The sequence below is a fragment of the Colletotrichum destructivum genome, chromosome 2, assembly GCF_034447905.1.
Source record: "Colletotrichum destructivum chromosome 2, complete sequence".
NCBI classification, from domain to species: Eukaryota; Fungi; Ascomycota; class Sordariomycetes; order Glomerellales; family Glomerellaceae; genus Colletotrichum; species Colletotrichum destructivum.
The window spans coordinates 1,785,219-1,811,981 of record NC_085897.1 but is presented as its reverse complement, the minus strand read 5'-3'; the positions used below and the strand labels follow the sequence as shown (position 1 = coordinate 1,811,981).

Below are 26,763 nucleotides of genomic sequence, written 5' to 3'. Positions count from 1 at the left end.
GCCCATTAGCCAGAAAGAAGAAGAGGAAAGAAAAAAGAAAGAAAGAAAAAAGGGAAATCACCACTGAAGGTCTAATTGATCAGTATCCGACCCGAAGATTCACAAGTCGACTATCAGGATGCCACAGGGCCGGGAACGCGGGACGAAGGCCGCGGTAAAAATAAAATAAAACCCAATATGGGAAGGCACACGACAGCGAGACAGACAGGCACGGAGCGGCAGAGACAGCCCGCCCGTTTGGTACCGCACCAGGGCCCAGCCCTCGCGGCGCCCGTTATCAAGCTTGTCAAAGACATGCGGGCAAGACATGTCTCTCCTACTGACTCGAAACTCCATATCCCTGGCGCAATGACACCACTTTCTAGAACATGATGCAATATCACCATCTCTTGTTGATACAACTCTATTCGCTTGTACAGAAAGGACCTACGTACTCTTTGTGTGGCTCGAGGTCTAGGTATTTCAAGAAAGCTATCAACAGAAGAAGTATGCAGATAACGTCGCTAGCGACAACCAGTCAAGATGTCAAATCTCCCTTTCTTAACCCCCTTCCTTTTTTTTGTAGTATCCTTGCCAACTCCTGTGATTCAAAGAAAAAAAAAAAAGTGAAGTACTGGAATCTGTGCATGGTTTTATCCAGGCACTAACCGGCCATGGTCAAAATGTAAGAGGTAATGGAGGTCATCCGCTCGCTTGTCAGCTTCAGTGACACCCTCAATAGCTCCTGAGCGACATCCGGCTGATCTTTTTGGAGTTTTTGCCAGCCCTCCTTGTCCATGCGCCACGCGACGCAGTCTCTATCCACTGTCACCGTCGCAGTCCGATCCGTCTCGGAGAAGAATGGTAGTTCGCCGCAGGTCGTTCCGGCCACGATGCTCTCCGTCAGCGAGCCTTGGGGTAAGTCGTAGTCGGCGCGGAGGATGCCTTTCTCAACCAGGTAAAAACCCTTGGCTGGCTCCCCTCTCGTGAAGAGGATGGTGCCGGCTGTGTATTCCTTCCGAACAAAGTAGCCCACCGCTCTGAACCAGAAGTCTTCGTTCTTGTCGCTAAGACCCTGGAAGATCTGAAGCATCAACCGCAGGGGCTCTTTAAAGCTCTGCCATCTCTTTGTTCCCGACGACTCCGTGTTCGCCAATGCGTTCCGAGCAGCTTCGTGAAGATGGTTGCGTCTCGGCGAGTTAATCACCAAGTCGAAGGATGTCCGATCTGGCTTTGTAGGCACATCGAGGTTGGCAGTGGGTGCGTGACGAGAACCCTTCCGCAACTCCTCTTGACTAGCGTACAGCGTCTTGAGGAGCTCGTTCTCGCAGCTCTCCAGAGCCGAGTTGAGGTCTGGAAGCAAGGTGACTTCGATGCTATCGTTGCCAAGTCCCATAGCCCGCAAATTGCGACCAACCTCGCTCTCCGCGTCTTTCCCACTCAAGACGAGGACAATTCCCTTGTTGTCCAACAATCTGCTTATGGTATTGAAGGCTTCGCCAGCGGAATAGTCGAGGCCCGTCACGTGGTACAAATCCAGGATCAGATACTTGATGGGCCTTTCAGCAAAGGCACTGTCGTCGATCAGAGCGCGAATCTTCTCTTCGACACTTACGACCGTGCCAAAGAACAGGAAGCCGGTCAGTTTGACTATGTAGATCTGACGACGGACCTCCTGCAGGTAGTGATGCTGCGAGGGGTTTCTGCGCACGGTAGAGCCGACAATCTCGCCTGTGTAGCTGGCTCGGACAGCAGACACCCTCGACGTCTGGATGATCAGTGAAACAAATGCGAGAATGATGCCAACACCGATGCCAATGACGAAATCGTATATGCCCATCACGAGAACGATGACGATTACCTATACGGGGGTTAGTCAAGTTTTCGTAAGTGGGTGTGCAAATGAGCACACGACATACCGTCAGATACTCGGCTAGTTTCAGCTTCTTCCTCGGCAGCCACACGGCTTCGAGAAGAAGCTCAAAGCCAAGGTCGAAAATGAGAGTGCCGACCATCATGATGGGGATGAACCCAATAATCTTGGGGCCAATGATCATGACGCCAAAGGTTAAAGCTGCCAGCATGTAACCAGCAAGCCTGCTGTCTCCTCCAGAGCGCATGAAGAACACGGTGTTAGCATAAACAAGGTAGTTTTGAATGCTGCCAGCCATGCCAGAGATGAAGTTAGAGTAGCCATGAAGCTTGAGCTCGCGGTCAAGATCGGCGTTGTCCTCCCCGCTCTGTAGAGCTAGGGCGGGAACATTGATGGGGACGTGGAGGATACCGAAGAAGGTAAGGGCCAGCATTGCAGGAACGCACTCCAACACAGCATCCCACTCGACCAGGTTAAATTCTAAGATCAACAGTAAGCACAGGCCAGCGTCAGAGGGGGGGGGGACGAGATTCGACATACTGTACAACGTATAGAAGTACCACCACGGCTCGTCCGAAGGTGGTCCTTCGAAAATCCACCCATTGTCTCGGAGAGAGTCAGGCTCGAGCGCATCAAGAGAGAATACAAAGAAGTAGAAGACAACCGGAATCGAGATGATGTACAATGGCAGAAAGTACTTGGATGCACCCCGAGTCTGGCTGTAGAAGAGCACAATGGCGAGCAAAAGGGGGGTCACCCAAAGGGGTATCGTGTCGCTCCGGAACAGCTTGTGTAGAGTGTCCATGTCGTATTCAAGGCTGCCGTCCATTCGAGCAGAGACCTCGAATCCTGTGGCCACCAAGAACCAACCGACACCTCCAATGCAGCCGATCAAGATGTGTCTCGGAATGAAGCCAACCATGTAGCCGAAGTTGAACCTGCCCATGAGATAGAAGACAGTGCCAGTCATCATGGAGCTGATCGCATATGATACAATCGTCGTCGCGATCACGGCGTCGGGTTGGTCTTCGCCGATATGGTCCGTGATTGTTTGGGCCATGTTGTGGAAGAACGGCACGACTTCAATCTAGAACCGGACCGGATTAGCCGAGCTCCAGCAGCTGGAAAGAGAGCGACTTACCAGTTCAGAACCAACGCCCCCTTTAAAAATACTTCCAGTTGAGAAAGTCAACTGTGAAACAATGGTGCTCACATAGAAAATAGATATGCCTGCCGACCCCAGACCAGCGAAGATGGGCTTGCCGAGGGGGAACAGAATCATGCCTAGCCTAGTCAGATCGGACGAATCAACGGGATAGCTAGCGAAGGACTCACCATAAGACAGGGCATCAAGAACGTTGAGCAGTAAGCCAACAACAACCGCCGGCAGGCAAGATGCTGGGGCCACCACAGCATTCTGCCACAGAGCTCGACGGTCCCAGGCCTTGGGGCTCGTCGCGATCTGAATGCCGTGGACAAGGTGCTCCTCCACATTGACAGTCAGATCTTTTAGGCCTCTCAGCCACTTCTTCCTCGGTCTCTGTTTTTGCCCTTCTACATCGACCCCGTCGGTGGATCCGTTTGTATCATAGCTCTCGAAACTATCCGACGACAGTCTTGGAATCAGAGGAGTGCGCTCGGTGGGCTCATCGACAACTCTTTCCGTCGACCGCTGCGGCTTGCATCTTGGTGTGTCTGGAGACAAGGTTCGCTTCGGTTCAGGGTCGGATAGCGCCAATGGCTCGGGTCGGGGTTCGGGCGATGGGTCGCGATGCGATTGAGGGGGTGATTTCTTGAGCAGGTTCGTCAGAATCGATGGGCCGTCCTCAATGACCCCTTCAGCATCCTCGTCTGGTGAAGGCGGTTCCGAGACCTCCGGAATGGTCTCGGAGCTCGGAACGTGCGCAATCTCGTCGCCATCCTCGTCGCCATCCTCGTCATCCGAAACAGCCGTCTCCCGAGCGAGGGCTGATGATTGTGAGCGTTGACGGGAGAGGAAGGCTGGGCTCTGGCCCGTCTTCTTGTCAGACAAGAGGTACGAGGCGAGCTCTGCTGTGTCTTCGCGCACGCTGCGAGCGTACTGGGCGCTATCAACGGGAGCTGTTTGTAGACGGTTAGCGGCATGTGCGACAGGCGTGACGTATGCGCCAGTTACAGGATGCTTGCCTAGGTGGTCCCTCACATTGCCATGAATGAAGGAACGGATCGGCTCCCGGTGACTGGAGCTCACTGAAGACGACAAGATTCGCGGATCAGCCATCTGGGAGTTTCGGCCTGGACTGAGCAAAGGATTCTCAGGATTGTTGTTCTCGGCGGTCCTCTGGGAGCTCAAAGATGCGGCTCTTCTCCGCCACGGAGAGAAACCAAGGTTTGGGGAGGCCATAGCTTGCGGACGGGTAGGTTGGCTAGCAACAGGAAGCCAGCTCGGTTCAACGTCGCACCTTTATAAGGTGCCAATTGTCAAGTGTCCGGGCCAGTGGTGCGGCTGTTTGTTGCAAGTTTTATCTGGAAAACATGAGCAGCTCAAAACATGAGAAGCTCGGCTGGGGTATGCGCGCGAGGAAGAAATGTGTGGTGGGCTTCAGCGCAGATAAGAGATGGGAAAGTGTATTAGGAGGTGGTCGACGGACTGAGGCCTAGATCTACAGGCGAAGCAAGGATTGCCCCCGTGTAAGTTGTCTGGGTGGGCGAGCGGAGCGGAAAGGCCATAGGCTGCAAAACTAAACGCTTGATCAAGAAAAACGGCCGCGACGTGGATGAACCTAAGAGACAGAGAGCAACAAGGGCGATCAGTAAAAGAGGGTTAGCGGAGAAAGAAGGGTGGAGAGGGAGAGGGAGAGAGAGAGGAGAACTGGTCGAGGCTGTCGTCAACATGGCGCGCACGCACGTAGGTAGGTAGAATTGGACGGACGATGGAGACAAACCTTGATCCAGGTCAAATTTGCATTTTGCATGTGGCTCGTCGCCCCTCACTAGCGTGCCTTCAACGGCATGCCACCATACCAAAGTGCGTGGGCACCTCTCTCTTTGCGGCAACCTAGCGCACATCCTCGCGGTTTCCTCAGGCGGCCATTCCGCAGCCCAGGGCTGCCGCCGTAGGTGCCTGCCTACGTAACGCCGCGACAACCCCTGCACGCACTGCACAGCGACGCCCTCCAGCGAGCCACTTACAGCCGCGGCAGGCAGTGGAAGGGCGACAAATGGTTGGGCCGGAGGGTACGACAGTCCACCGTACCCTCACCACGTCGGCTTCCCCCACTTTCGATACAGGATTCTAGTTCTCTGTTTCTCTCTGGACTCTGGAAGCTAGGGGCGACACCACCACATCTTCCCCCAAGCCAAACCCATGGGCCGTAGAGGGTGGGCGGATAGGAAGACGTCGCTTGGTTTCTGGACGCATATACACTACTACTTTGCCCTCCTTTAGGACATCATGAATTGAAGCCACCGTATCCCAGTCCAAGCTTTCTGGAGAGCTTATGCAATGCTCAAAATTGAACAACTGCAGGAGGCGATTCTCTTTATGAGAAGAACCGATTGCTAATTGGTCATTATCTATTTTGATGGCTCGACATGTCTGCAGCAAGACGGACCAATAATCGGGAAGCTAAGTGTATCTCGGTTTCCTGCTTCGGCTCTCCTCTGGGCTGGGCTGGGCTGACGATCAGGAGGCTAACAATTCGGGTCAGTCAAGCCGGCCAACGGCGAGCGTCATGCAGCGCATAATCAATGCAGCGCACTAGGCCTTGCCTGTGCTGTATGTGCGTGTGCGACTGAGCAGCCCATTGTAACTTTCTGGGTGATGGCGCCGACCAAAGAATGCCCAAAATCGTGGACCTGTCCGCGGTTTCAGTGCAATCTGAATCATCGTATGGCGCTATCAGGTTTCTTCCGGCTCGACGGGCGCCGATATCGCGGCATCCGATGTCTACCCCGCGCAACCACTCCCTGTCTGAGCCATGCGAGCCAAGCTGTCGACCAATAACACCCTTAAAGACAAGAAGTCGCACGTTTGCTGCCACATGCGAGACATCTCTCCCCAACCCTCCCTTCATGGCGGCCGAGAAAAACAAAAGGAGGGAAAGAAAAAGGAGCAGCTGGCTCGTTGCAGACTCAGTCAGCACATCAATCCAGGTCTGTCGAGCCACGCGCTACCCTGCTTCCAGCCCTGTCATGTTTTCTTGCGGGCCATAATACTTTGCCTACCGTAATAGCCATTGGTATCTCAGTCGGCCGCCCGGAGGTCATCCGCTCTGCAGATCTTGGCCCCATCCTCTTCCGAGCCATGCTGTCGTTGTTATTGTTTGTGGTGGCTCCGTCACTTGAGCCCGATGCAAGGAGACGACTCCGTCGTCAGCTTGGTCTTCCTTCCTGAGAATCCCGTTCCCCGTTCCCCGACCCCTTGAAACTGCATGCTTGTGCCCCGTACATCCCGCAAGACGCCGGCAAAATGCTCAGACGTCAAGCTTCTCGCGTCATCTTGACGTACCGTCTCAAGATCCTCTGCCACTGGTGGTACCAATCACAAAATCAAGAAAGAACCCTCAATCTACGCACTGCGTGGTATGTGGGTGTAGATGACCATGGAGAGTCTCGACCGTGCATCAGGCTGGCTCAGACGCCCCCCCATCCATACCCTTTACGCTACGACGATCTCCAAGAGCGAGAGAAATGAAGACACATTCTTCTCAGTGTCCTTATCTCCAGACCATGATGTCGAGAGCATTCTGGGTCGGCCCCACCTCTTCAGCTGAGCTTTTGCAGATAACCCTGTGCTATGAGTCGTTCCACGTCTCCCTGCCGCACGTAGAACTGGCTGTTCTTGGTCAGGTTGATGGCGCTAAATCCCCGGCGTCAGACATCGACCTCCCACTGAGGCTCAAGCAATTCAAACTCACCCGTACTCGGTTTGTATCTCCCCCGCATCCTTCAAGACTCTCACGTCGATGAAGAGATCTCGTGGCGGCTCCAAGCTGCCTGTCAAATCGATGTCTGTCCATTGGCCCTTGTAGGCAGCCAGGAGATCACCATACTGTCTCACGTATTCCTCCTCTTGCGGACTCAGGCTGCTTGTTGGGCCGTCGGTGCTGCTGTTGGGCCCTCCGGTGGACGATCCTACATTGCTTCGTACCTGTTGCCCGGACAAATCGAGCACATCCACTCCCCTCCATGCAAGCTCCTCCAACTTGTCGGTCCGGGTTCGGTGATAGGCGAGGAGGCACCGTTTGTTTCTTCGCATCGAGAGGTAGTTGACCAGCACTGTACATGCTGTTGCTTGGTCTGCGGACGGGTCGAAGGAGCCCTGGAAAGGCTCCAATAGTTCTGTCACATCTTTATCCAGGTCTCTTACTTCGCGCGTAACAGCGCGTACTATCTCAGCTTGGTACGCCGGTAAATGTGCGAGGTTTTGGGTTCGTTTGCCATGTTGCACCTGCGAGGCGCGTTAGTCCCCTACACCATCGACGATGGATAGTTGCCCCTCCATATAGCCATACCAGCTTATTTCCGAGATCACCGTACATTTCGTTCAAATTATTGTCGTCCCAAGCTAAGCCAGGCTGTCAGAAGTGAGTGGGTGGTGATGCAACGGCTGATGCGTGTTGTGTCGAGGAGTCGCGTTGAAGCTGGCGTGTTCGGATGTACGGACGGGTCTTGTGGAATCAGCAAGCAGCAAGCCCGTCAACTCGCGTCGCATTGGTCTGGCCCTTTTGGGAAGAAAAAAGTGCCCCTCACTTAGCGTTGCCCCACCAGAGCAGCAATCCACATCAGGTGGCAAGCCTGATGGATTTTTCCTCCCCGTTTTTGGCGCTGGGCATCATTTTCATGAAGCACGATTTTTACTCCTCACTTGGAGACATGCATGCATTACTACTACCACTGTCACAATGGAGGCACAGAATAGTGTATTTGACTTCTTCAAAGGTCTTCATAACCTCATTTGTATTCATGAAAGTCCCGAGCCCGCACTCTTTTGTGAGCTAGAGGTATTGCCTCTGCTGGTGCTGAAAACTATTGCGTTTCCTGAGCCTGATCTTTTTTGAGGATTTCTATGGATTATCATTTCTCCACCGTCATGCCTCGTGAATTCGTCCCTCCCGTTCATCATCAAGTACCTTACAGCTTCTGCATGGCAGCGATATCGACGGACTGCACCCACTCCTCGAGCTCAGTTGAGATCTGGGATCTTGTTAGTATTCATTACCCTTGTGCGTGGTGTGCGTTGGATTGACTAGGATAAACGCATTTGAGGTGGGTTATGGCAGAGGAAGTTGTGATTCGTAGGGAATCCCCCAACAAGGAAAGTGGGGGAAGGGGTTTCAAAGCTTACCTGCTCCTCGAGGTCAGACAAGCTGATCTTCTCGTCCTCAACAACGAGGTTGATCTGGAGCTTCTTGATGCCAAAACCAACAGGCACCAGCTTGGAAGCACCCCAGACAAGACCGTCGTGTTCGATGCCGCGGACACCAGCCTCGAGCTGGTCCATGGGGGTCTCATCATCTGCGGATCCATATCAGTATTTGATCACCAGGTCCAGGTTGAATGCAACATACCCCAAGGCTTAACATCCATGGTGACAACCGACTTGGCAGCGACCTTGGGCTTGTTCTCCTTCTTCTTCTTGTACTCAGCGAGGCGCTCCTCACGAATGCGAGCAGCCTCGGCGTCCTCCTCCTCATCGTCAGAACCGAACAGATCGACGTCCTCGTCATCCTCCTCGGCAGCAGGGGCCTTGGCAGGGTTCACAGGGAGCTCGCTGGCCTCAGGGCCGTAGACAGAGTAAGACTTGGAGGCATCGCCGGGGAGGGTGGCGAAGTCACTCTCGTAGGTAGAGATGTGCTTGTACCATCTGGCGGCGTGGGGGTACTTCTCCGCGTCGGGAGCAGACTGGAGGGCCTTGAAGGTGACAACATCGGCCTGAGAAGGAGTGTGGCTGTGCCGAGTGTTAGCGGCCACATCTTTCCCGATAGGTGTTATAAATAAAAAAGTGAATGGGTAAGGCGGGGTCAGAGTTGCACAAAGTGCTGGTTTTGTCGTCAAATAGCAGGTCTTGAGGCTGCCTCCGAAACACGGACCAATTTTCCTCATCATATAGCCAAGGGGAAGCGAGAAAATCTTCTGAAGGGTTGAAGCGGTGTATGGGATTCTCTACTTACCCGACGATGTAGGAGCGGGTGGTGAGCCAGCTGTTCAGCACTGACTCGATTGTCAGCCGAGAAAGAAAGAAGAATCAACGCTGCAGAAACTTACTGGCAGCACCAGCATCAGTGAGAAGGTCGGCGAAGCCCATTTTTGCGGTTTGGAGGATGTGTAGAGGGAAGTAAAGGGGAATCTGGAAAGAGGCGGGAGGAAGAAGGATGTGTTGAGGTTCAGGTAGAAATAGGTCGAGGTGGGGTTTGGAAATTTTTGACCTGGTCTCTTTGATTGCGGTGCTCTTCACTCACCTCCTGGGCGGCACAGACCCCACAGGACCTGGTTGCCCAGCGCCGCACCCCTCTCTTCGGACTAAGTACGGACCGAACATACCCCTGCTTGTGGAATGGACCTGACGCCGCCAGCCCACTTGGTCCAGTATTGCCTAGGGGGGGCAGGCAGTGAGCTACTACGCAATAGCAGCTGTGAGCTCCAAATCGATCAAGCTGCTCAACTTGACGCCAACAGTATCCTTCTCTAAACCACGATACTAACGATCGTCAAATTCGAACCTCACAGCCACACCCGTTCCTTCCTCCTTTCACTCATCGACACATAGATCGAGAGCCCAGCATGGCGTCCATTCTGCCGATAATAACCTTCAAGGCTGGCATCTGTGATGCAGACGTTCGTTACCTGGTCTCCATGCTGCAGACCCCGATACACTGACCTCGATCGTAGACCTCCAGCAAGCCTTACAAGATCAAGCCGCAGGCGACCCCAGGCTACATCTATCTCTACTCCGAAGATGGTTCGTACGGTCGACGATTCAGTTCTGGGTATCACTAACAAGCGACAGACTTGATCCACTTCTGCTGGCGAGAGCGCAACGCCACCTTGGACAGCCCCGATCTTGACCTCGTCATGGTGCCCATGGATGGTGAATTCGTCGCCCATACCGCCGATGATCAACCCTCAGCGAAGACCAACGGCCGCATCTTTGTCCTGAAGTTCGGATCCTCCTCTCAGAGACACTTCTTCTGGCTCCAGTCCAAGCCTCAGTCGCGCAACGGGGACCCTAGCTGGTTCAGCCCTCGCGACAAAAAGATTGGCGAAATTGTCAATATGCTTCTCCAGGGCGAAGAGGTCAACGTCGGTAGAGAGCTCGCACAAGTCCGAAACACCGATGATAGACGAGACGATGACGACGATGAGACGATGGAAGATGCTGAAGGCCAGGGAGACCGAGGCGACCAGACTCACGGGGGTAGCGGCGGTGCTGGACCCGACGCTACAGGCGGTGATGTCCGGGAAGAGGGCGAGAATGCCAGAGAGGGCGGAAGTGACGGAGCACGAGCGTAGGTTCTTTCCTAATGCATGTCTCTATTGGGCGAAGTCCAGGGTCACTCGAATCGCGCGAACTACATGGGCATTGGCGAGAGAAAGAGGTGAGGCCCGCGATATGGCGCCATCTGTACTTTTAGAGCCTTTTCAAAAGACACGAGGGTTCAGAGTTTGCCTTTCAGCGTAGTGCCCGCGGCTTGACTCGTCTATTGACATGTTCCTGTGCTGACTGCTTGATAGCGCCACTGGTGGCTCGAACACAGACGCGGATGCTGCTGTTCGAAACTTTTTGGAGTCATTACGCGGTAACGCCAGCCTGGGAGGATCTCAACAAGGCGGACAGCAGCAGCAACACGCCGAAAAACCCTACCCCTATCTCAGTCACCTACTTCCAAACGAGATCACCGTTCCGATGCTACAATCGGCCTCAGAGCATTACATCGACAGCCTCTTGAGCTTTTTGCCTCCTGCAATTCTTATCCTTGCCACGGAATCGGACGACTTGGGCGACTCGGAGCCGACCGCAGAGGCTGCAAACGCCGCCAAGGCTACTTTGAGCCTGGCAGAGAAGAAGAGCCTGCTGGAAAGAGTTCTCAGAAGCCCTCAGTTCCACCAAGCACTCGGGAGCTTGACTATGGCGCTTCGGGACGGTGGTCTTCCTACCATTGCGGGGGCACTCAGCGTCAAGGTTCCCAATGGCGGCTACATGAGGGGCGGTGCCATGCCTTTGGGCGGCAGCGAGGCCGTGGAGGCTTTCGTTGAGAGTATTAAGTCGACGGTGAAGGAGAAGAAGCAGGGCTAGGGTTGAACAAGGCAAACAAGTGTAGTAGGATGAAACGATAGAGAAAGATGATAGACTGCTTGATCCCGGCATACCAGCTTCAGCAATGACGACGTTTGCGATGGTCTTTCGACGTGGGTCTCACAAGAGATGGCAATGGGAAACTGGAGAACAAACTAGAAGCAAGAGTTTGTTTCACAGAAGCTTACCACACACACATACCATGGCAAGGGGCCGCTCGGCGTGACGGTCGGTGTGAGAAGCCTTCCATACTTCTGTCCCGTTTATCAGAGTTTCATTGAGAGCTTTCCCCATTCAAAAGCTGTGAGAGCCTGCAAATCTTGACCGACTACCTACAATTTGATTTTGGTGTATATTGTATGTGACTGTGACCATGGTTGCTGAATGAGAGAAAGTAGATAAACACGCGTTTGCAAGAAGAGCAGTGAGGACAAACAGCATCGTAGTGGCAGGCCAGGCAGGATGTTCTGGGATGGACCCCACACTGAACCCCCTAATGTGCGTGCGTGATCCCTGCACCTACATGCCGCTGCTCCACCAACGTCACCGCAGAGTGCGATCGGATTTCGTAGTGCAGGCTTCAAAGTGTAGTCCCTTCGAACCTGCGCAATACAAGCCGATTCTTGACACAATCGAACCGCTCCGACCGATCGCGGTGTTGCCCAAAATGACAGACCAATTAAAAGACCCTTTGCCGACCTCTGTCGACGACTTCGGCACTGACGAACGCATCTCCTTCTCCAAGCTCGATAACAAGTACCTCGCCGTCCTCGACGACGGCACCGAGCTCGAGTTCGACCCAGCGACGTCGACCTGGACCGAGCCTGCAGACGTACCCCTGGATCACTTCAACGATGAAGACGAGACCGCAGCACAACTAGCAGACTTGTCCAGAGCCGGCGCCGGACCAGGCTACATCAATGGCGAGGGACCGCAACAGACCAACCCCAGGAAGCGCAAAGACTCGCCCACCTCAGCAGAGGACGGCGGCAGCATGAACGCAGCACAGGGAGAAGCCGGCGGCAACGGCAACGGAAAACCTCGTCCCGCAAAGAAGGCCAAGCCCGCGCGAGCGCCGCCGCAGCCGCGCCAGAATACGGCCGTCTACGTTACAGGGCTGCCCGCCGATGCCACCGTCGACGAGGTGCACGAGGTGTTCTCGCGTAAGGCGGGCGTGATCGCCGAGGAGATCGACAGCGGCCGGCCGCGTATCAAGATGTATACGGACGAGAGGGGCAACTTCAAGGGTGACGCGCTCGTGGTATTTTTCAAGCCGCAGAGCGTAGAGATGGCCATCATGCTGCTGGACGACACCGAATTCCGCTTCGAGCCCGGGACGGTCGAGGCGCCGAAGATGCGCGTCCAGGCCGCAGACTCGAGCTACAAGAAGGTCAAATATGACGAGAACGGGGCGGAAGGAGCAGGCGGCACGGGGGGCAAGGGCGGCGACAACGGGGAGGGGACGTCAGCACAGCCGAAGAGGGAACGGAACGATAGAGACCGGCAGAAGATCATCCGTAAGACGCAGAAGATGGCGGCGAAGCTCGCTGACTGGAGCGACGACGACACGGCGGCGATACCCACGGAGACGAATTCGAAATGGGACAAGACAGTGATCCTCAAGCACATGTTCACGCTGGCGGAGCTGGAAGAAGACCCGGCGGCTCTCTTGGAGATCAAGGAGGACATCCGCGAAGAGTGCGCCAAGTTGGGAAACGTCACAAATGTGGTGCTGTACGACGAGGAGCCGGACGGCGTTGTATCTGTCAAGTTCTCCCAGCCGCAGTCCGCGCAGGCGTGTATACAGTTGATGAATGGGCGCAGCTTCGACGGGCGGGTGGTGGAGGCGTCGACAGCAACGGGCAGGGAGAGGTTCAAGAAGTCGAAGCAGGGACAGGCGAGCGACAGCGAATGATTCCGGGCTTGGGCCCGGGAGAGAGGGGGAATAGCTGCGGCTTGGGAGTATCGAAAAGCACGCTATGATTATAGATCTTTGTGTCACTGAAGACCGCGGAAACCAATAGCATGAAACCGACTTCGAAAAAAAAATTACTTTACGCTATGCTCGCTTGTTATGGCTGGTGTTGCCTTCCACAGCTCCGTCCTGCCTTTCTTCTCTCGACAGTTCCTCGAGTTTTGCTCGCGTCAACCTCTGCCACTCAAAGCAGAGAAGGAGAAGAGAGGTGTGTGCGGTGAGACGACAATACGGAAAGGCGAGTGCGCAAGAAGAGCTTAAGACTGAAAAACATGATGGAAGTCGAGGCCAGGCATGTAAGAGAGAGCGATTAACAACAGAAGACGATATCAGATGATGTGTGGATGCCAGGAGACATACCACAACTCATACCCGGCTTCGACAATGTCACGAAGAGGCGGAAATACTAGGCAGAGGGTTTGCTGCTTCTGATTGTCTTTTTCTAAATCCAAGCTGTTCTATCACGACTCCCCCAACTCCAGGTGTTGATCGCAATCTGCTGCTGGTTATAAATGCAGTGAGCTGCAAGGAGGAAGAAGAAACCCTGAGACAGGAAACTATGTGTGCTTATAAGCGCTTCGACGCGAAAAGGGCCCCCCGAGCATCCAGACTCAAACAGCCCTCTCGACATGGATCTCCGTCCTCTCGGAAACGACGTACCAGATTGCTGCCTCAATGATCCTACACACAATCTTCAGCTCGTGGTCGTCTGCAAGTGGTGTCAGCGACATTTCAGGTACAAGGAAATACAAGGGTCTCTCCAAACACCTGGCCTGTTTGCGTTATGAACAATCGGTGAACCATGAACAGGACTCGTCCATCCGACTCCGGGAACCAAACGTACCTCGTGGAGCGTAAACCATGATGAATTCCTCCGGCACAGGCATCCTCAACAGCTTCCCCTTCCAGGCCAGGGGATGTCTCTGCCCCCACCCCTTGGCCAGCACCTCACGAATGTCCTCCGGGTGCAGGTTCATGTGCAGCGAGTGGTCTGAGTCGTGGACGTGGCACACCTCGCCGTTGCACGTCACGTTCACAGGGTGGCGCGCGAACAGCCCCAGGCCGTGCTTCTCGAGACAGGACCGTGCCGTACCGAAACGCGCCGGGTTCCCTGACGCCAGCCTCTCCAGCGTCCGCCGCAGAGCGTGATAGTGCGGTACCGTCCCGTGCTGGTCCAGCTGCCGCTGCGGCGCAATGCCGGCGACTTGGGGCCGTGGGCCGGGGCGGTAGGGGAGGAGCCGAGAGTGCAGGCCATCGGCCTGGAGGAGGATGCCCCGCTTCGGTAGGCGATTGGGGTCTGGTTCGGGCGCGGTGAAGGGGTCCCTGAGAGCCCACAGGCGAAGCCAGGCGATGCGGATGTAGCCCTGGAAGGTGGCGGGGGTGCCGCCAGGGCCGAGGCCGAGAAAGTTGTGGTAGTCGTTGCGAACGAGGAGGAGGATGGGCACAAAGAGAAGTAGGCATTCTGCGATCCGGGGCTCGAGGAAGTGGATGATGAGAGCCAGAGTCATGGAGAGGGTGAAGATGGCCGGGCCGTTAAGGGTGATGGAGATGGGCTCCTGCTTGAGGACGCAGCTGACAGCGGCCTGGTTGAGGTCTAGCCCCAGGCAGGCGTCAGGAGCGGCACTGGCTGGCTCTTCATGGAGGAGGTTCGACGTTGACGTGGTGATGGCAACAGACATTGTGTGATTCTTCAAGTGTTATTGAGACACATGGGCACTAATATGCACGGCCGTCGAGGCTCGATGTGACGGGGCGGGAGGGGGACTTTCAGCACACGGGTCCTTGTAGCAAGGCAAGTAACGGAGCGAGGAGGTATAGATGAGAGGAAGCAAACGAGGTAAAAGAGAAGGGACGGGGCGAAGTGAAGGTGAAGTACAGCAAACCAAAGAGGGACGTACGAGGTCAAGCTGACTTCTACACAGCAGAAACCGGTGGCCACGAGGTTCGACAAAGCCACCGGGGGGGGGTGTCTGCGTCGCAGGTCAGACCTATGCGGGGTCGAGAAGCTGGGCGGGCGAGGTGACGGCTGATCAAGTGACAAAAGCGTCAAACGTGAGTGGCTAGTCTTGGTTTGAAGGGAAGTTTGAACCGCAACGCCGCATATAGCCTTTCGCCTGCAACTTTCGACACTGCACTAGGCTCGTGTGAGGTAGAGATGGGCAAAGTTCCCGCCTCGGCGAGCAAGCTAGGGCAGAGCGAGCACTACAGGCTGGGGCTGGGATGATTCGGAGCTCGTGCCGGGACCACTGCAGACACAGGATGCCGGCAGGATGCCGGCAGGATATCAGCAGAATGGCTTCGAAGCCGATACGGATACACGAATCTGTTCTCCCCCCTCTCCCACGAAGGCAACATTGAATAAGCGAGCGTGCTAGCCACCCAATGTCGGCGGGACCGCACTTGAGCAGCGCGGGTCGACGCCGGACGGCAGTCGACGGAAGAAGCTGTGACGTTGGGTCGTTCAGGTTCCACCGCCAGTTCGGGTGAATGTTACCCAGAGCGCCGGTGACGGAGGGTCCCCTTGGCTCTCCGGGGAACGGTGAGAGACGACGAGCAGGAGTATGAGGAGAAGGTGGTGGTGGTGCCCTAGAGGCTAGCAAAGGTTAGGGAGAGCATCACGCGTGGTTGTCTCCGCAAAACGCAAAAAGAGGGGCGCCCTTGACGACTCGGCAGCGGATCAGCCGACTTCTTTCCGAAGAGCTGCTGGTCCATTGGCTGGCCGCAGTGCTGCACTATGATGTCGCTTGTCTTGTTGACATGTTCAGGAGGCGGCGAGTTTCCTGAGTCGACACTCGTTTCAACGATACCGGCTGGTTGCTGATTTCATATCTCGCACAAAACAAAAAACACCCCGAGAAAAAAAAAACTTGCTAACCTTGGGCTCGTTTCTACACACGTTGGCTGGGTAGGGATGCACCGCTCCGAGCACCATCGACAACGGGCCAACGCGGGGCGTCGGGATGCAGCATCCGCTGCGCTGCAACACTCGTTTCCTTTTCTCGCAGCTGCAAAGTTCTCACAGACAGCGTCGGCAGTCTGCTAGACTCTGGAGAAGGACAGAAACAGAGTTGCGCCCCGCTGTAAGGGCCACGGCACTCTACAAAATCCAACCCACCACCGCGGAACCGGCCGGAGGGCCGTGTCTGGACAGTGAAGTTTGCTAGTGTCAAGCAAGCCGTATGCTTACTGCTTTCCGAATCTTCCTCTTGACGAGCTGCTGCAAATACGAATACATACTTGGCGATGGACCGCGCATGAACCGCCGTGGTCCCTTGAGGAAGGAGTGTGGCTTGCTGCTGTCTCGCGGTTTGCCGAGTCTGAGGAGACTATCCGTATTTCCGTCGGGGACGGCCCGTGTTGGGTGAGACGCGGACGCGTCGAGACGGCCTTGCCATCAAGAACGGGCAATCTCATCGATGAGGAGCCAATCTTGACAGGTGTGCAAGGCAAGGAAGGGCAGGCTAAACCAATCAATCAGTCAATCAATCACAGGCCGTTGGCTCAGGAGATAACGTTTCTCAGGGATGAACATAGGGGGGTTGCATTTGGGAGGGGGCGACTTCTAGAGCCCACTGGTACTGTACCACACAAACCACAATACGGGACGCGCCATCACAGACTGACGCCCTCAGCCACATGCACGACAAGATGAAAAATGGGTATGCAAACTGATATTCGCGTGGTAAATCTCGGCATGTTCTAAATTTGTTCGGCTGGAATTTGCGAAACGAACATGACTTGATGGATTGACGACGCATGACGATCGGATATGGTAATTGGCCACTCATTGCGACAATCCCGCAGCGTCTGAACTGTCTGAAATGAGCCAAATCGCAAATCGCAATTCGTAGCCCCCCCAAAAGGCGACATGACGATACCTGTAGGGATCACTCTTCTCTACGGTGCTTGTCTTCCATCAACAGCTTGGCAGCATGACGTCGAAATTGGAGATTCGAGAGGAGACACTGCGGGGTGCATGGATGGAACAGGATCCAGGAAAAACAGGTTGAGTTGGACTGGCTGAAGAAAGACCTGTTGGCTGGTAATTGAGCGATCAGCTGGTTGCCTCAAGGAAGAGCCAAGTGTGCAATGTTGAGACGAAACCGAAGAACGCGTCCGAACATGTTGCAGCTTCGTCCAGTGCCCAAACATTGAGTCGGATGAGGGCGGCTGCGACAAGACAGGAAACGACTGGAAGGTGTGGCTCGCGCGGGTGGCGTTGCCTGACTGATGCAATCCGTCGGTTGCGCCTACAAAATGCGTCAATCCAGGTTGCGGATGGGGCATCTTGTTTCCCCCTAGTCAGTCGTCAGTCTGCCAGCCATTCAGCCTCTCGTCGTGATGTGAGAGTGGGCTGACTGCCTGAAGGGACCTTCACAGTGTCTAAAGGAGGCAGTCTCGACGACGGTCCTGGATTGCAGGAGCACGGGAAGTGGAACATATCTCCAATGCTTCAACCAAGGAGGCCGAGCTGTACCCTGTACGTAGCCTGTATCCGTAGCGGGCAACCAGTCCCGGAAATGGTTTGAATGGTTGCCAGGGAGACCCCAGTCAAGCTTCTCGCAAAAAAAGTCGAGACCAAGGCGACAACCCTTGCTTTGGGTCCTGCAAGTTCTGGGAGACCCGCATTGGCGCGCACCTTGAATCCTAAGCCAGCCAGCCAGCCAGGGCCGGCGATCCAGCGTGCCCAGTAAGCATTGGGCAATTCGCCCGTCTGGCTGCTCGTCGCTGCTTTGGGTCTCGTCCGGTGCGGCGCTGCGGCGGCGCTGTGTCCATCCTTGGCTGCAGCGGACGGGGGGTCGTTTTGCAGCATCGCGGTGTGGTGGTTCTGCCTGCAGAGACCGCCCACGTTGCCGTTGCTCAGAGCAACATCCAGTTGGCCAGTTGTTGTCTGGAAACCCCCACCAATTCCCCAATCAGATCCAATCTTTTCAGCGGCGATTGTGCGGGATAGGGGGAGGACACTAGAAGAGCTCCACACCCTCTTTTTTTCCTGCCAGCCGAACAATAACGGGAGGCGCACTTGACGAGCACTGTGTACGTACCTCTCGGACTGCCGAACCATTTCTGTGCAAGTCGAGCAGAACAGGTCGGATGTGCAGCGCTACGGGGATTAGACAAGCTTGTACGTACCCAGTCGTTTTGCTGTTTTCCTCCTGCCTTTCTTTTCTTGTTGTCCCGCCGTCGTCTGGGGCCTGGGAGGGGACAACTCATATCCAACATTGATAGATCCATATCACTCCAAGTGGGCTCTGTTGGCCCAAACTAACCTCCGTCTTTCGCTTCCCCTGCCGCGCTTCATTTCCATATGATGCCCTAGCATCGTGCCCCCTCCCGCCCCCCCGAACAGCATCTCCATCTTTCTTGGTCGCGTCTCGAGGTCTCGTCCTTTACTCTGCCCAAAAGTATCCGTACATCTCCAACAATCTTTCGTTGTACATTCCATACGTTGCCCAGTTTCCGCTGAACTCTTGGGTCTCTCGTTACCGACACGCCCGTCGACGACTCCCCACACACGCGGATAGCAGCACCGCAACAGACGTCAGTTCAGTTAGCCCGTCCCCCGGGCTACTTCGCGGGAACCAGCGGTGTTCACGGGTTTCTCGTGGTAAAGCATCTCTCACGACCCTCGCTCTCGTCCGCACGACCTAACGGGGAAGCTTCCAGACCCAGAGCCCAACCAACGACATGGGCATGTTCTCAAACCCATTGCGGTCTCGCGAGAATCGCACTGGTAGACTGCCAAAGTACGAGCAATTGAGTCCTCTGCGCACAAAGGAGCGCCTCTCCAATGACGACGACTACTATTCATCCGACGATGAATCAGAAGACTACTCCTCCACATCCTCGCCAAGTGCTAGGAGTTCAAGACACACCTCAGGTTCCCTCTCGAGCGCCGCAATGATGCTCCCGAAGCGGGCCCTTGCGACGGCGCGACGCCCACGCACCCATCTCTACCGACTTCCCAATCGAATCATCCGTTACCTCTGCCTCGGCCTGGTGGCCTTCATGATCCTTATGATCATGTCCCTGGTACGCGCGAGCCACGTTGAGAATAAGATGATCATAGAGGGCAAGGTAGAAAAGAAGCCGGACCCCCCACCGGTATGGGAGTCTTTCAGCTTCCTTCAAAGATACTATGGTGGCGTCAGGTCCATTGTCCCTCCTTCGCAGTACATACCCTCCTACCCGCGCTCCGAGGACGAGATTCCGTTGGATCAGCTCGACATCAATACCACGGCCACCGCGACGAGCGAGGATGGCAAGGACGATGCTGTGAGGAGAGCTGTTCCCAAGAGCAAAGAGTTCGTCGAGCATCCTGGTTCCGTTTTTGTCACTAAACCCGAAGAGATGAACGAGTGCTTCATCGACAAAGACAAGAAAGTTCGCATTCCGCCAATTAGGTATCTCGAGGGCCGTCCTCAAGGATTCCCTCAACACGTCGAAGGTTCCTACGAGCTCCTGGACCTGCCCGAAGGCATCTGCTACGAACGTTTCGGACGCTACGCGCCTTACGGATTTGGTTACTCTGTTCCAGCTGGCGGCCTCGGAATTGGCGAGCATGGCGAGAAGGAAGGCTCCGAAGATGTGTGGGAAAAGACGCCCAAGGTTGACTGGCGCCAAGTCGACTGGGCGGACGCTCAGCGCCGCTGCTACCAGGCGAACACCGACAGATTCAAGCCGATGCCCCCTAAGACTCCCTCTGCGCGTGGCTTCTTCATCGATGAGCCTGCCCAGAATGCAACACTTGTGACGCGCGACCCCCTCGAGAACCTGGAGCCAGCTGCCAAACCGGGCATCCAGAACGACAAGACTGCCGGCAAGGAACACGAGGCGGAAAAAGAAAAGGTTGCTCGCACTGCTGTCGTGATCCGTGTCTGGGACGAGTACAACTGGCGCGAGGAAGACATTATGAACGTCCGTTCAGTCATCTCGGAGCTTGCGTTGACCTCGGGCGGACGGTATGATGTTCATCTCTTGGTGCAGATCAAGAACGACGCAGCGTACCCTGTTTGGGCCGATCACGAGGTCTACGAGCGCCGCATCAGGGAGCGGATCCCGGAGGAGTTCAGGGGATTGGTTACGTTATGGACGGAGACTCAGATGCTGTCCCTTTACCAAGGCATCTTTGACCTCTACACTCGGGGCCCCGACTTGCCCGTTCACGGAGTGTACCGCGGTCTTACTATGGCCATGCAGTACTTCGCCTACCAGCACCCCGAGTATGATTTCTACTGGTCCTGGGAGATGGACATTCGCTACACTGGCCACTATTACGACCTCTTTTCCAAGATCGAGAGTTGGGGCAAGAAGCAGCCACGAAAGGGACTTTGGGAGCGCAACGCCCGCTTCTATATCCCCAGCGTTCACGGGTCGTGGGAGGATTTCAGACAGATGGCCCGCGTTCAATCCGAGATGGGTACTGACGGCCCCGACAACGTCTGGAAGAACATTCCCGGCGCCAACAGGAACAAGGAGAACCAGGAGCCCACCAAGATCTCGAGAGGAGAGAAGACCATCTGGGGACCTGAGCGCCCCACCAGCGAGGATGACTGGTTTGAAATTGAGAACGACCCCAAGCCTCCTACCACATACGAGAAGGACAAGTACACCTGGGGCGTTGGCGAAGAGGCCGACTACATTGCCTTCAATCCTATCTTCGACCCCGAGGGAACCACCTGGCTGTTGTCCGAGGACATTACAGGATATAACAAGAACAACCGAGACGAGCCCATGCCGCCTAGAAGAGCGCACATCATCACGGCATCGCGCATGTCTCGCCGCCTTCTCATGACCATGCACCGAGAAACTGCTTTCAGGAAGCACTTCGCATTCCCCGAGATGTGGCCTGTGACAGTCGCTTTTCAGCACGGGTACAAGGCCGTCTTTGCCCCTCACCCCATGTACGTCGACCGAGAATGGCCTACCGAGTATCTGGCTCAGGTCCTTAACGGCGGCAAGAACGGTGCTAGCGGCGGTTCTCGCACATCTGTCTTCGGCCAGCGCGAGCACAACCTCCGCGGCCTCAGCTGGTTCTATAACTCGGGCTTCGCCCCTAACTTGTATCGCCGCTGGCTCGGCCTCAAGGTCAACAACGACGGTGGCGAGGAGTTTGAGAAGACGGAAGACTTGAGCAAAGACGGATCTACTGTCGGTCAGATGCGTGGTGGTGAGGGACGTATGTGCCTACCCCCAATGCTGATCCATCCAGTCAAGGGAGTCGAGATCCCAGTGGAGAAGATACCCGAAGAGACGAAGGAGAATGTTCCCGAGTCCGACCCGAACGCATGAAGCGGCCCTGGGGGCGTATGAAGCATGACACGTTTGCGCTGCAGTTTCTTGGTTTCTTTTCTTGTTTATAGAGGCCTTATTTGGGATGTTCAGATGGTATGGCGTCAAGGGGTTGGTTGGCTTGTTGGATTCTATGACGCGATCCTTTTTGGAAGCCCACGAGAAGGATTTGTGGCTATTGTAGGAAAGGCATAATGCATATGGCCGCACATATGATGTATGATGTACATAATGACTGTCAGTTTAGATGGAGTCATGATGGCCATAGAGTATGGCCAGCAAGAAGTCCAATTCGAAGTCACAAAGATGCATATCTCGCCCTTCCCTGCTTCCTGGATCGACATTGGCCCTTATTTGGCCCTTTGTGATGTACTCGCACCGCGCACCGCGAACGCGACATGTGGCCCCATTGTACCAGTTGCTCTCGTTGTGCGTGGCTTGTGTTGCTCATTCTCTTGCGCCCAGCCGTTGACGCCATCGGTAGGCAGCCAGAGCTTCGACCCTCTCAGACTTGACTGACTGACGTGCGGCAAACGGCCCCTAGTGCCCGTCAGGAGTTTTTTGAGACATGTACATGACGGGTCATCGCTCTGAGCATGGCTGGGCTAGAAATCCTTTGGTCTAGTTCATTCCTGAGATATGAGCAGCGAGGTATTGACGTGGCGTGCGTTCTCTTAGCCGGTCTAGGTAGGAGGGGTGTGTGCACTAACAACGATGCGTAGGCAGTGAGTGGCCCCTTCGCTGCTGGGCAGCTGCTGACTTTGGTTATACGATCCGCTCATGCCCCCCCCCCCAAACTTGTTGTTCTCTTTCATCAGGCTCAATTTGGCGTGGGGGGCTTAGGGAAGCTGTCTACCTGCCGCTGAGGTCTTGCCAGCTCGAGGTTCCCGACCCGCCTCTGCCACTCTGAACCTGGAGATGGAAGAGGCGACATGCGTGATTCCTCCAGAAAGCTTGGTTTCTGGCAGTTATGAAAAAAGGAGAAAAACAATTTCGGGCTATGTCTTAGCACCCTCTTTTTTTTTTTTTTTTTTTTGAATTACATACATAGGCGCATGTTAAGTGGTCTAGCCTCGTGGAAACCAGATCTGCTCTCGTCTAACATGCATCCATAGCAGTTCGGTCGCGCGCTAAGCCGGCTTTTTATATTCAGAATCGTTCGTGTCATTCATGTGTGATTATGATCAACTATACATGTTAACCTCCATCACCAACAGGGCCTAGGGATCATGTCCTTTTCCGGCACCCCGCCCTCCCAGGATCCCTATCTTTTTTTGCGCCTTCGACCTGTCGTCCCCAGCACGGGTATCCGAGAAATGAGAAGAAACGGAGGCGACTGTTTTCAAACCACCCTTTTGACCTCGAAAAATCTGCGAAGCCACCACACCTGGAAAACGGACTCTCCAACGACGAGACCAATAACGAAAAGGTTCCACCACTTGACTCTGCTGTTGGTGCTCTCGGCGGTGTTACGGTGGGTGCGCTCGCGGATGACGATGTAGGATTGCTCGTCCTTGACCTGCGCAAGGAGTTCGGAGAGGTGACGGACTGAGAGTGCGCGCACGTGTTAGTCGTGGTCTGCCTCCCCAGATTGCACACCTGAACACCAATTTTTGAGCTGTTCTTACCTTCAGTCTCGAGGGGGTCGGCCGGGACGTCGGTCTCGCTAACGTAGACAATGCCGTGGACGTTGAAGGAGACTTCCTTGCTATGGGCGCCCCAGTGCTCGTTGCCGAAACAGTAGGTGTACTTGCCGTCGTGCTTGGCATCAAAGGAGAAGTCGCCGTTGGAAACACTCTTATCAAAGGTCTCGTACTGACCCTGGGGGTTCGTGATCTGATTGGGGAGTCGCCAGTCAGCCATATGTAATACAATTGGGCGCCGACCTCGCGCGCCTCGGGAGTCGATGATTTCGCCTCATACCCAGAAGTCGATGTCCAGGTTGCCGGCGCTGCCAAACTCGCGGTCGCCGACCTGGAAGGTGACAGTCATCTTATCATCGCGGTGCAGCGACTCATGGAAGCACTCGCGGCCGTGGGCGGGAAGCTGAATGTTGTGGGCCAGAGCAGAGTGGACGAAGCCAGCTGCGAGCAGCAGCTTAGCTACAGATGGGAAGAACATGGCGGGAGCTTCTTTGCAAAGAATCTTTTCTCGAAAACGGAGGGAGGGTCGTTCGAAAACAGACGTCAGACTAAGCTGCTGGTCGGACACACCAGAGTCGAGCTATTCTGGAGTCGGGAGGCAGGCTGAGAGGTCGGAACCGGGGGGGGAAAGGAGCGACGTTCACTTGTGTCCAGGCTGTTCTCCAGATCAGTTCCTTGAGGTAAATGACCCCTGTTCCTTGAGTCTGGACACTCTGGCGACGTCTGGTCGGACTTGAGGCTGATCCAGAAAGGGACTAGTGCGTGACTTCAATGTTGTCAAGGACCGATACTTTTCCGATAGCTTCCTCGCAAGAAGAACACAATGCAGATGACCCCTGCACGTGATGCGGGTACTTGTGCTTCAGAAGGGTCTCTGGTGGTAGACCTCACTAGAAGGGGGTGGCCACAGGGAGACAGGTAGGGAGCTCCAAGTGGCCCGTGGCCTGTGGGCTAGCATCTTTGCGCCCTCAGCACGCAACATGACAGCGCAGGCAGTTTTAAAGCTGATGTGCCCGATGAAGCCAGAGGTTAGGTACCGTTGACAGCAATCCGGGTGAGAAAGGTACCTTGGCAGGCCAGACGGTGGCGTTCGTTTGTAGCGGTGGTCAGGAAGAAGTGGGGACACAGAGTTTGAAAAACATGGCCTTTCTGGCTCCCAAAATCACCACCAACCTCGCCGAGCCGAACTTATCTTGCTAAAGCCCACCCCCTCTGCTCGCCTCTATTCCACCTTAACCTCTCTCGACACTTGACTGTCTTCCCCCTTCACCGACAATCACACCCAGACTACCTACGCCCTCTCTCTCTCTCCCTCTCTCTCCAGTCTCACTCTCCGCCGCAAGAGGGACACCGTGAAGAACGTAAGTATACTTCCATTTTCTTTTTGGTCTTGACTGTTCGCTCCCCCAGCCTCTGTGTCATCTTCGCAGTCGGAGTCCCATTCCTATTCCCCTTTCCTACCCCTCGGCCAAAGTTGCTCTCCTTGCGCGCGTGCCTGCATCGGTCTGGTCCGGACACGACACCTCAGGATACGGTACAGAGCAGCCCACCATACGCTACGCCCCCCCAACCCAATCCAATATCCCTATCCCTCCCTCCCTCCACGTCGCCTGTCCACATCCACTTTCTTCTATCCCGCTATCTTCTCCTCCCATTTGCGAATTGCGGCAGCCTGGTTCTCAACTTCAATCTTGACCGATCATCATCGCAACACGTCGCCTCCTGGTCAGCGCCTAGGCAAACCTTTGTCAGTGACCCGATCCTGCCCGCCTCCGTCAAGATCTGTCCTTTCGGAGACATCTCCATATTGCTTTATATCCCGCCCGCACATTATCCTACAAAGCGTCACCAGGAACTAATTTGATCAATCGCGCTTTGCTTACACTCTTCGTCTTCAACAGATTACTTCTTCCTCTACGCACAACTAAACCCGACACTTAGACCTTCAACACAGTCCGAATCGCAATCATGGGTCTCGCGTTTTCCAAGATCTTCGACAAGCTTTGGGGGAAGAAGGAGATGAGAATTTTGATGGTTGGTCTTGACGCCGCCGGAAAGACCACTATCCTTTACAAGCTCAAGCTCGGTGAAATCGTCACGACCATTCCCACCATTGGTACGCACATCTTGAAACCAAATCCGTTCTCGTGTCATCGTTCTCGAAAGTGGCGCACCCCGCTGCCGCTACTACATTGACACCAAGGGCAAGAATGGCGTGCTAACATGCGACATCTTTCCAGGCTTCAACGTCGAGACCGTGGAGTACAAGAACATTCAGTTCACCGTGTGGGATGTCGGTGGTCAGGACAAGATTCGTCCTCTCTGGAGACATTACTTCCAGAACACCCAGGGTATCATCTTCGTCGTCGACAGCAACGATCGCGACCGTATCGTCGAGGCCCGTGAGGAGCTCCAGCGCATGCTCAACGAGGATGAGCTGCGGGACGCCATCCTCTTGGTCTTCGCCAACAAGCAGGATTTGCCCGTACGTTGCCCCCCTCCTCTTCCGAGCCCCTTCTGGCTCCATTGAGGAATCATGCGACTAATATGCTGTTTGACAGAACGCCATGAACGCCGCCGAGATCACAGACAAGCTTGGCCTCCACTCCCTGAGACAACGCGCCTGGGTATGTTTTCCCACGAGCAGACAAACCGTCGACTACGATCATGCTGACCCCTTCGATAGTACATCCAGTCCACCTGCGCCACCTCCGGTGATGGTCTCTACGAGGGTCTCGAGTGGCTTGCCACCACCCTGCGCAAGGCGGGTCACCAGTAAATGCCGCGAAGAGAAGCCGAACGGACTCCTTCTCTTCTGCTACTCTCTTACGTCATCCCTTCTGGTACGGTTGTAATTCGCAAAGCTACCGGTCATGAGGCAATCGAATAGTTCATAACTCATTTTTTCGCATCTCCTCCGTCTACCCATCTCCTCCTCCCCATGGTGGTCCTGACATCACGTGAGCCACACTCCACTGGCATTCTCTCGACGCAGCAAGCACACATTCTGGTCTCAAAAGGACAAGTTTCGTTTTGGAAGAAAGGGGGCGTCTTGGGTTGGGAAATCTGTACAGTCCTCACGCAGCAACTCTCTATACGTTTCTTCGTCCAAATGCGACGGGGAAGCCTACTCATGAACCCTGGCTTTCTTGCCTTTTCTGCAAACTCCATGAATCGGTGTTTTCTGCTCTTTTGGGTGGCTTAGGTCACCTGCCATTATCGGTAGGGACGGGATGAGAAACGGGCTCAACGATATTACTCACGACTGGTTGGTGCCCCCATGAGGGATGCTTCGCCTGCTTTTCCTCCAGTCTGTCGTCTTTTGTTGTTAGGTATGGGTGAGTGTCCAGGTAGTAGATTCTAGCTTTGAGTTGGGACAGAATCGTTATAGACTTGTCTTGATTCAACTACCTCTTGGTGTTGTGTGACGTCTCTTGTGACAATCCTTCAGCTGCCCTTCCGACGGGCCAATCGATATGATCTCCCTAGGTTAGAAGGCATAAATTTCCTGAATCTGCAGCACGCCCCTATCTAAAATTGTGTCTCGCACGCATGCTGCTGCGGGTCTCGATATGTCTGTCATAGGGATTATGGCAGAAGCTCTCGAAGAGGCCAAATTGCTACACACGTTAGGTGTGGACTCTACGCACACGAGCGTCGTTTGAATGTTGAACAGTATTCGTAGTTGGTCATAACAAGGTGATGAACATGATTCTGTGAGTTT

The 26,763-nt window shown here is 54.9% G+C and overlaps 10 protein-coding genes across 10 annotated transcripts; 4 read left to right on the top strand and 6 right to left on the bottom strand.

Moving 5' to 3' along the window:
• Positions 1–589: 589 nt before the first annotated feature.
• Positions 590–4,775, bottom strand: CDEST_02754 (Putative cyclic nucleotide-binding domain, STAS domain, SLC26A/SulP transporter). Its single transcript, XM_062918913.1, has 4 exons — positions 4,705–4,775; positions 2,994–4,614; positions 1,899–2,939; positions 590–1,840 (listed from the first exon to the last, which is right to left on the bottom strand). Exons 2-4 carry the CDS (start codon positions 4,233–4,235, stop codon positions 644–646), a joined length of 3,480 nt encoding a protein of 1,159 aa, XP_062774964.1. The 5' UTR covers positions 4,236–4,614; positions 4,705–4,775; the 3' UTR covers positions 590–643.
• A 650-nt stretch (positions 4,776–5,425) lies between these two features.
• On the bottom strand, positions 5,426–7,504 carry CDEST_02753 (Putative GINS complex, subunit Psf1, GINS subunit, domain A protein). The gene is made up of 3 exons (XM_062918912.1): positions 7,348–7,504; positions 6,751–7,283; positions 5,426–6,692 (listed from the first exon to the last, which is right to left on the bottom strand). The coding sequence occupies exons 1-3, from the start codon at positions 7,372–7,374 to the stop codon at positions 6,599–6,601; spliced, it is 654 nt and encodes a 217-aa protein (XP_062774963.1). The 5' UTR covers positions 7,375–7,504; the 3' UTR covers positions 5,426–6,598.
• Positions 7,505–7,798: 294 nt separating this feature from the next.
• CDEST_02752 (Putative translation elongation factor EF1B/small ribosomal subunit protein bS6) lies at positions 7,799–9,259 on the bottom strand. The gene is made up of 5 exons (XM_062918911.1): positions 9,101–9,259; positions 9,007–9,046; positions 8,404–8,783; positions 8,181–8,350; positions 7,799–8,029 (listed from the first exon to the last, which is right to left on the bottom strand). The coding sequence occupies exons 1-5, from the start codon at positions 9,138–9,140 to the stop codon at positions 7,967–7,969; spliced, it is 693 nt and encodes a 230-aa protein (XP_062774962.1). The 5' UTR covers positions 9,141–9,259; the 3' UTR covers positions 7,799–7,966.
• A 214-nt stretch (positions 9,260–9,473) lies between these two features.
• Positions 9,474–11,408, top strand: CDEST_02751 (Putative proteasomal ubiquitin receptor Rpn13/ADRM1, RPN13, DEUBAD domain superfamily). The gene is made up of 4 exons (XM_062918910.1): positions 9,474–9,670; positions 9,725–9,794; positions 9,843–10,341; positions 10,568–11,408. Exons 1-4 carry the CDS (start codon positions 9,617–9,619, stop codon positions 11,127–11,129), a joined length of 1,185 nt encoding a protein of 394 aa, XP_062774961.1. The 5' UTR covers positions 9,474–9,616; the 3' UTR covers positions 11,130–11,408.
• A 388-nt stretch (positions 11,409–11,796) lies between these two features.
• Positions 11,797–13,044, top strand: CDEST_02750 (Putative RNA recognition motif domain, nucleotide-binding alpha-beta plait domain superfamily; the record flags this gene model as incomplete). The annotated part of the gene is made up of 1 exon (XM_062918909.1): positions 11,797–13,044. One exon carries the CDS (start codon positions 11,797–11,799, stop codon positions 13,042–13,044), a length of 1,248 nt encoding a protein of 415 aa, XP_062774960.1.
• Positions 13,045–13,517: 473 nt separating this feature from the next.
• Positions 13,518–15,785, bottom strand: CDEST_02749 (Putative luciferase). The gene is made up of 2 exons (XM_062918908.1): positions 13,949–15,785; positions 13,518–13,813 (listed from the first exon to the last, which is right to left on the bottom strand). Exons 1-2 carry the CDS (start codon positions 14,781–14,783, stop codon positions 13,716–13,718), a joined length of 933 nt encoding a protein of 310 aa, XP_062774959.1. The 5' UTR covers positions 14,784–15,785; the 3' UTR covers positions 13,518–13,715.
• Positions 15,786–17,020: 1,235 nt separating this feature from the next.
• Positions 17,021–18,318, bottom strand: CDEST_02748 (uncharacterized protein; the record flags this gene model as incomplete). Its single annotated transcript, XM_062918907.1, has 5 exons — positions 17,021–17,136; positions 17,209–17,402; positions 17,464–17,696; positions 17,744–18,097; positions 18,238–18,318. The coding sequence occupies 5 exons, from the start codon at positions 18,316–18,318 to the stop codon at positions 17,021–17,023; spliced, it is 978 nt and encodes a 325-aa protein (XP_062774958.1).
• Positions 18,319–18,438: 120 nt separating this feature from the next.
• On the top strand, positions 18,439–21,706 carry CDEST_02747 (uncharacterized protein). The gene is made up of 2 exons (XM_062918906.1): positions 18,439–18,712; positions 18,772–21,706. Exon 2 carries the CDS (start codon positions 18,793–18,795, stop codon positions 21,394–21,396), a length of 2,604 nt encoding a protein of 867 aa, XP_062774957.1. The 5' UTR covers positions 18,439–18,712; positions 18,772–18,792; the 3' UTR covers positions 21,397–21,706.
• A 760-nt stretch (positions 21,707–22,466) lies between these two features.
• Positions 22,467–23,778, bottom strand: CDEST_02746 (Putative transmembrane emp24 domain-containing protein). The gene is made up of 3 exons (XM_062918905.1): positions 23,320–23,778; positions 23,025–23,232; positions 22,467–22,944 (listed from the first exon to the last, which is right to left on the bottom strand). Exons 1-3 carry the CDS (start codon positions 23,515–23,517, stop codon positions 22,739–22,741), a joined length of 612 nt encoding a protein of 203 aa, XP_062774956.1. The 5' UTR covers positions 23,518–23,778; the 3' UTR covers positions 22,467–22,738.
• Positions 23,779–24,229: 451 nt separating this feature from the next.
• Positions 24,230–26,469, top strand: CDEST_02745 (Putative small GTP-binding protein). Its single transcript, XM_062918904.1, has 6 exons — positions 24,230–24,400; positions 24,450–24,786; positions 24,941–25,155; positions 25,280–25,524; positions 25,601–25,666; positions 25,726–26,469. Exons 3-6 carry the CDS (start codon positions 25,008–25,010, stop codon positions 25,816–25,818), a joined length of 552 nt encoding a protein of 183 aa, XP_062774955.1. The 5' UTR covers positions 24,230–24,400; positions 24,450–24,786; positions 24,941–25,007; the 3' UTR covers positions 25,819–26,469.
• Positions 26,470–26,763: the final 294 nt, after the last annotated feature.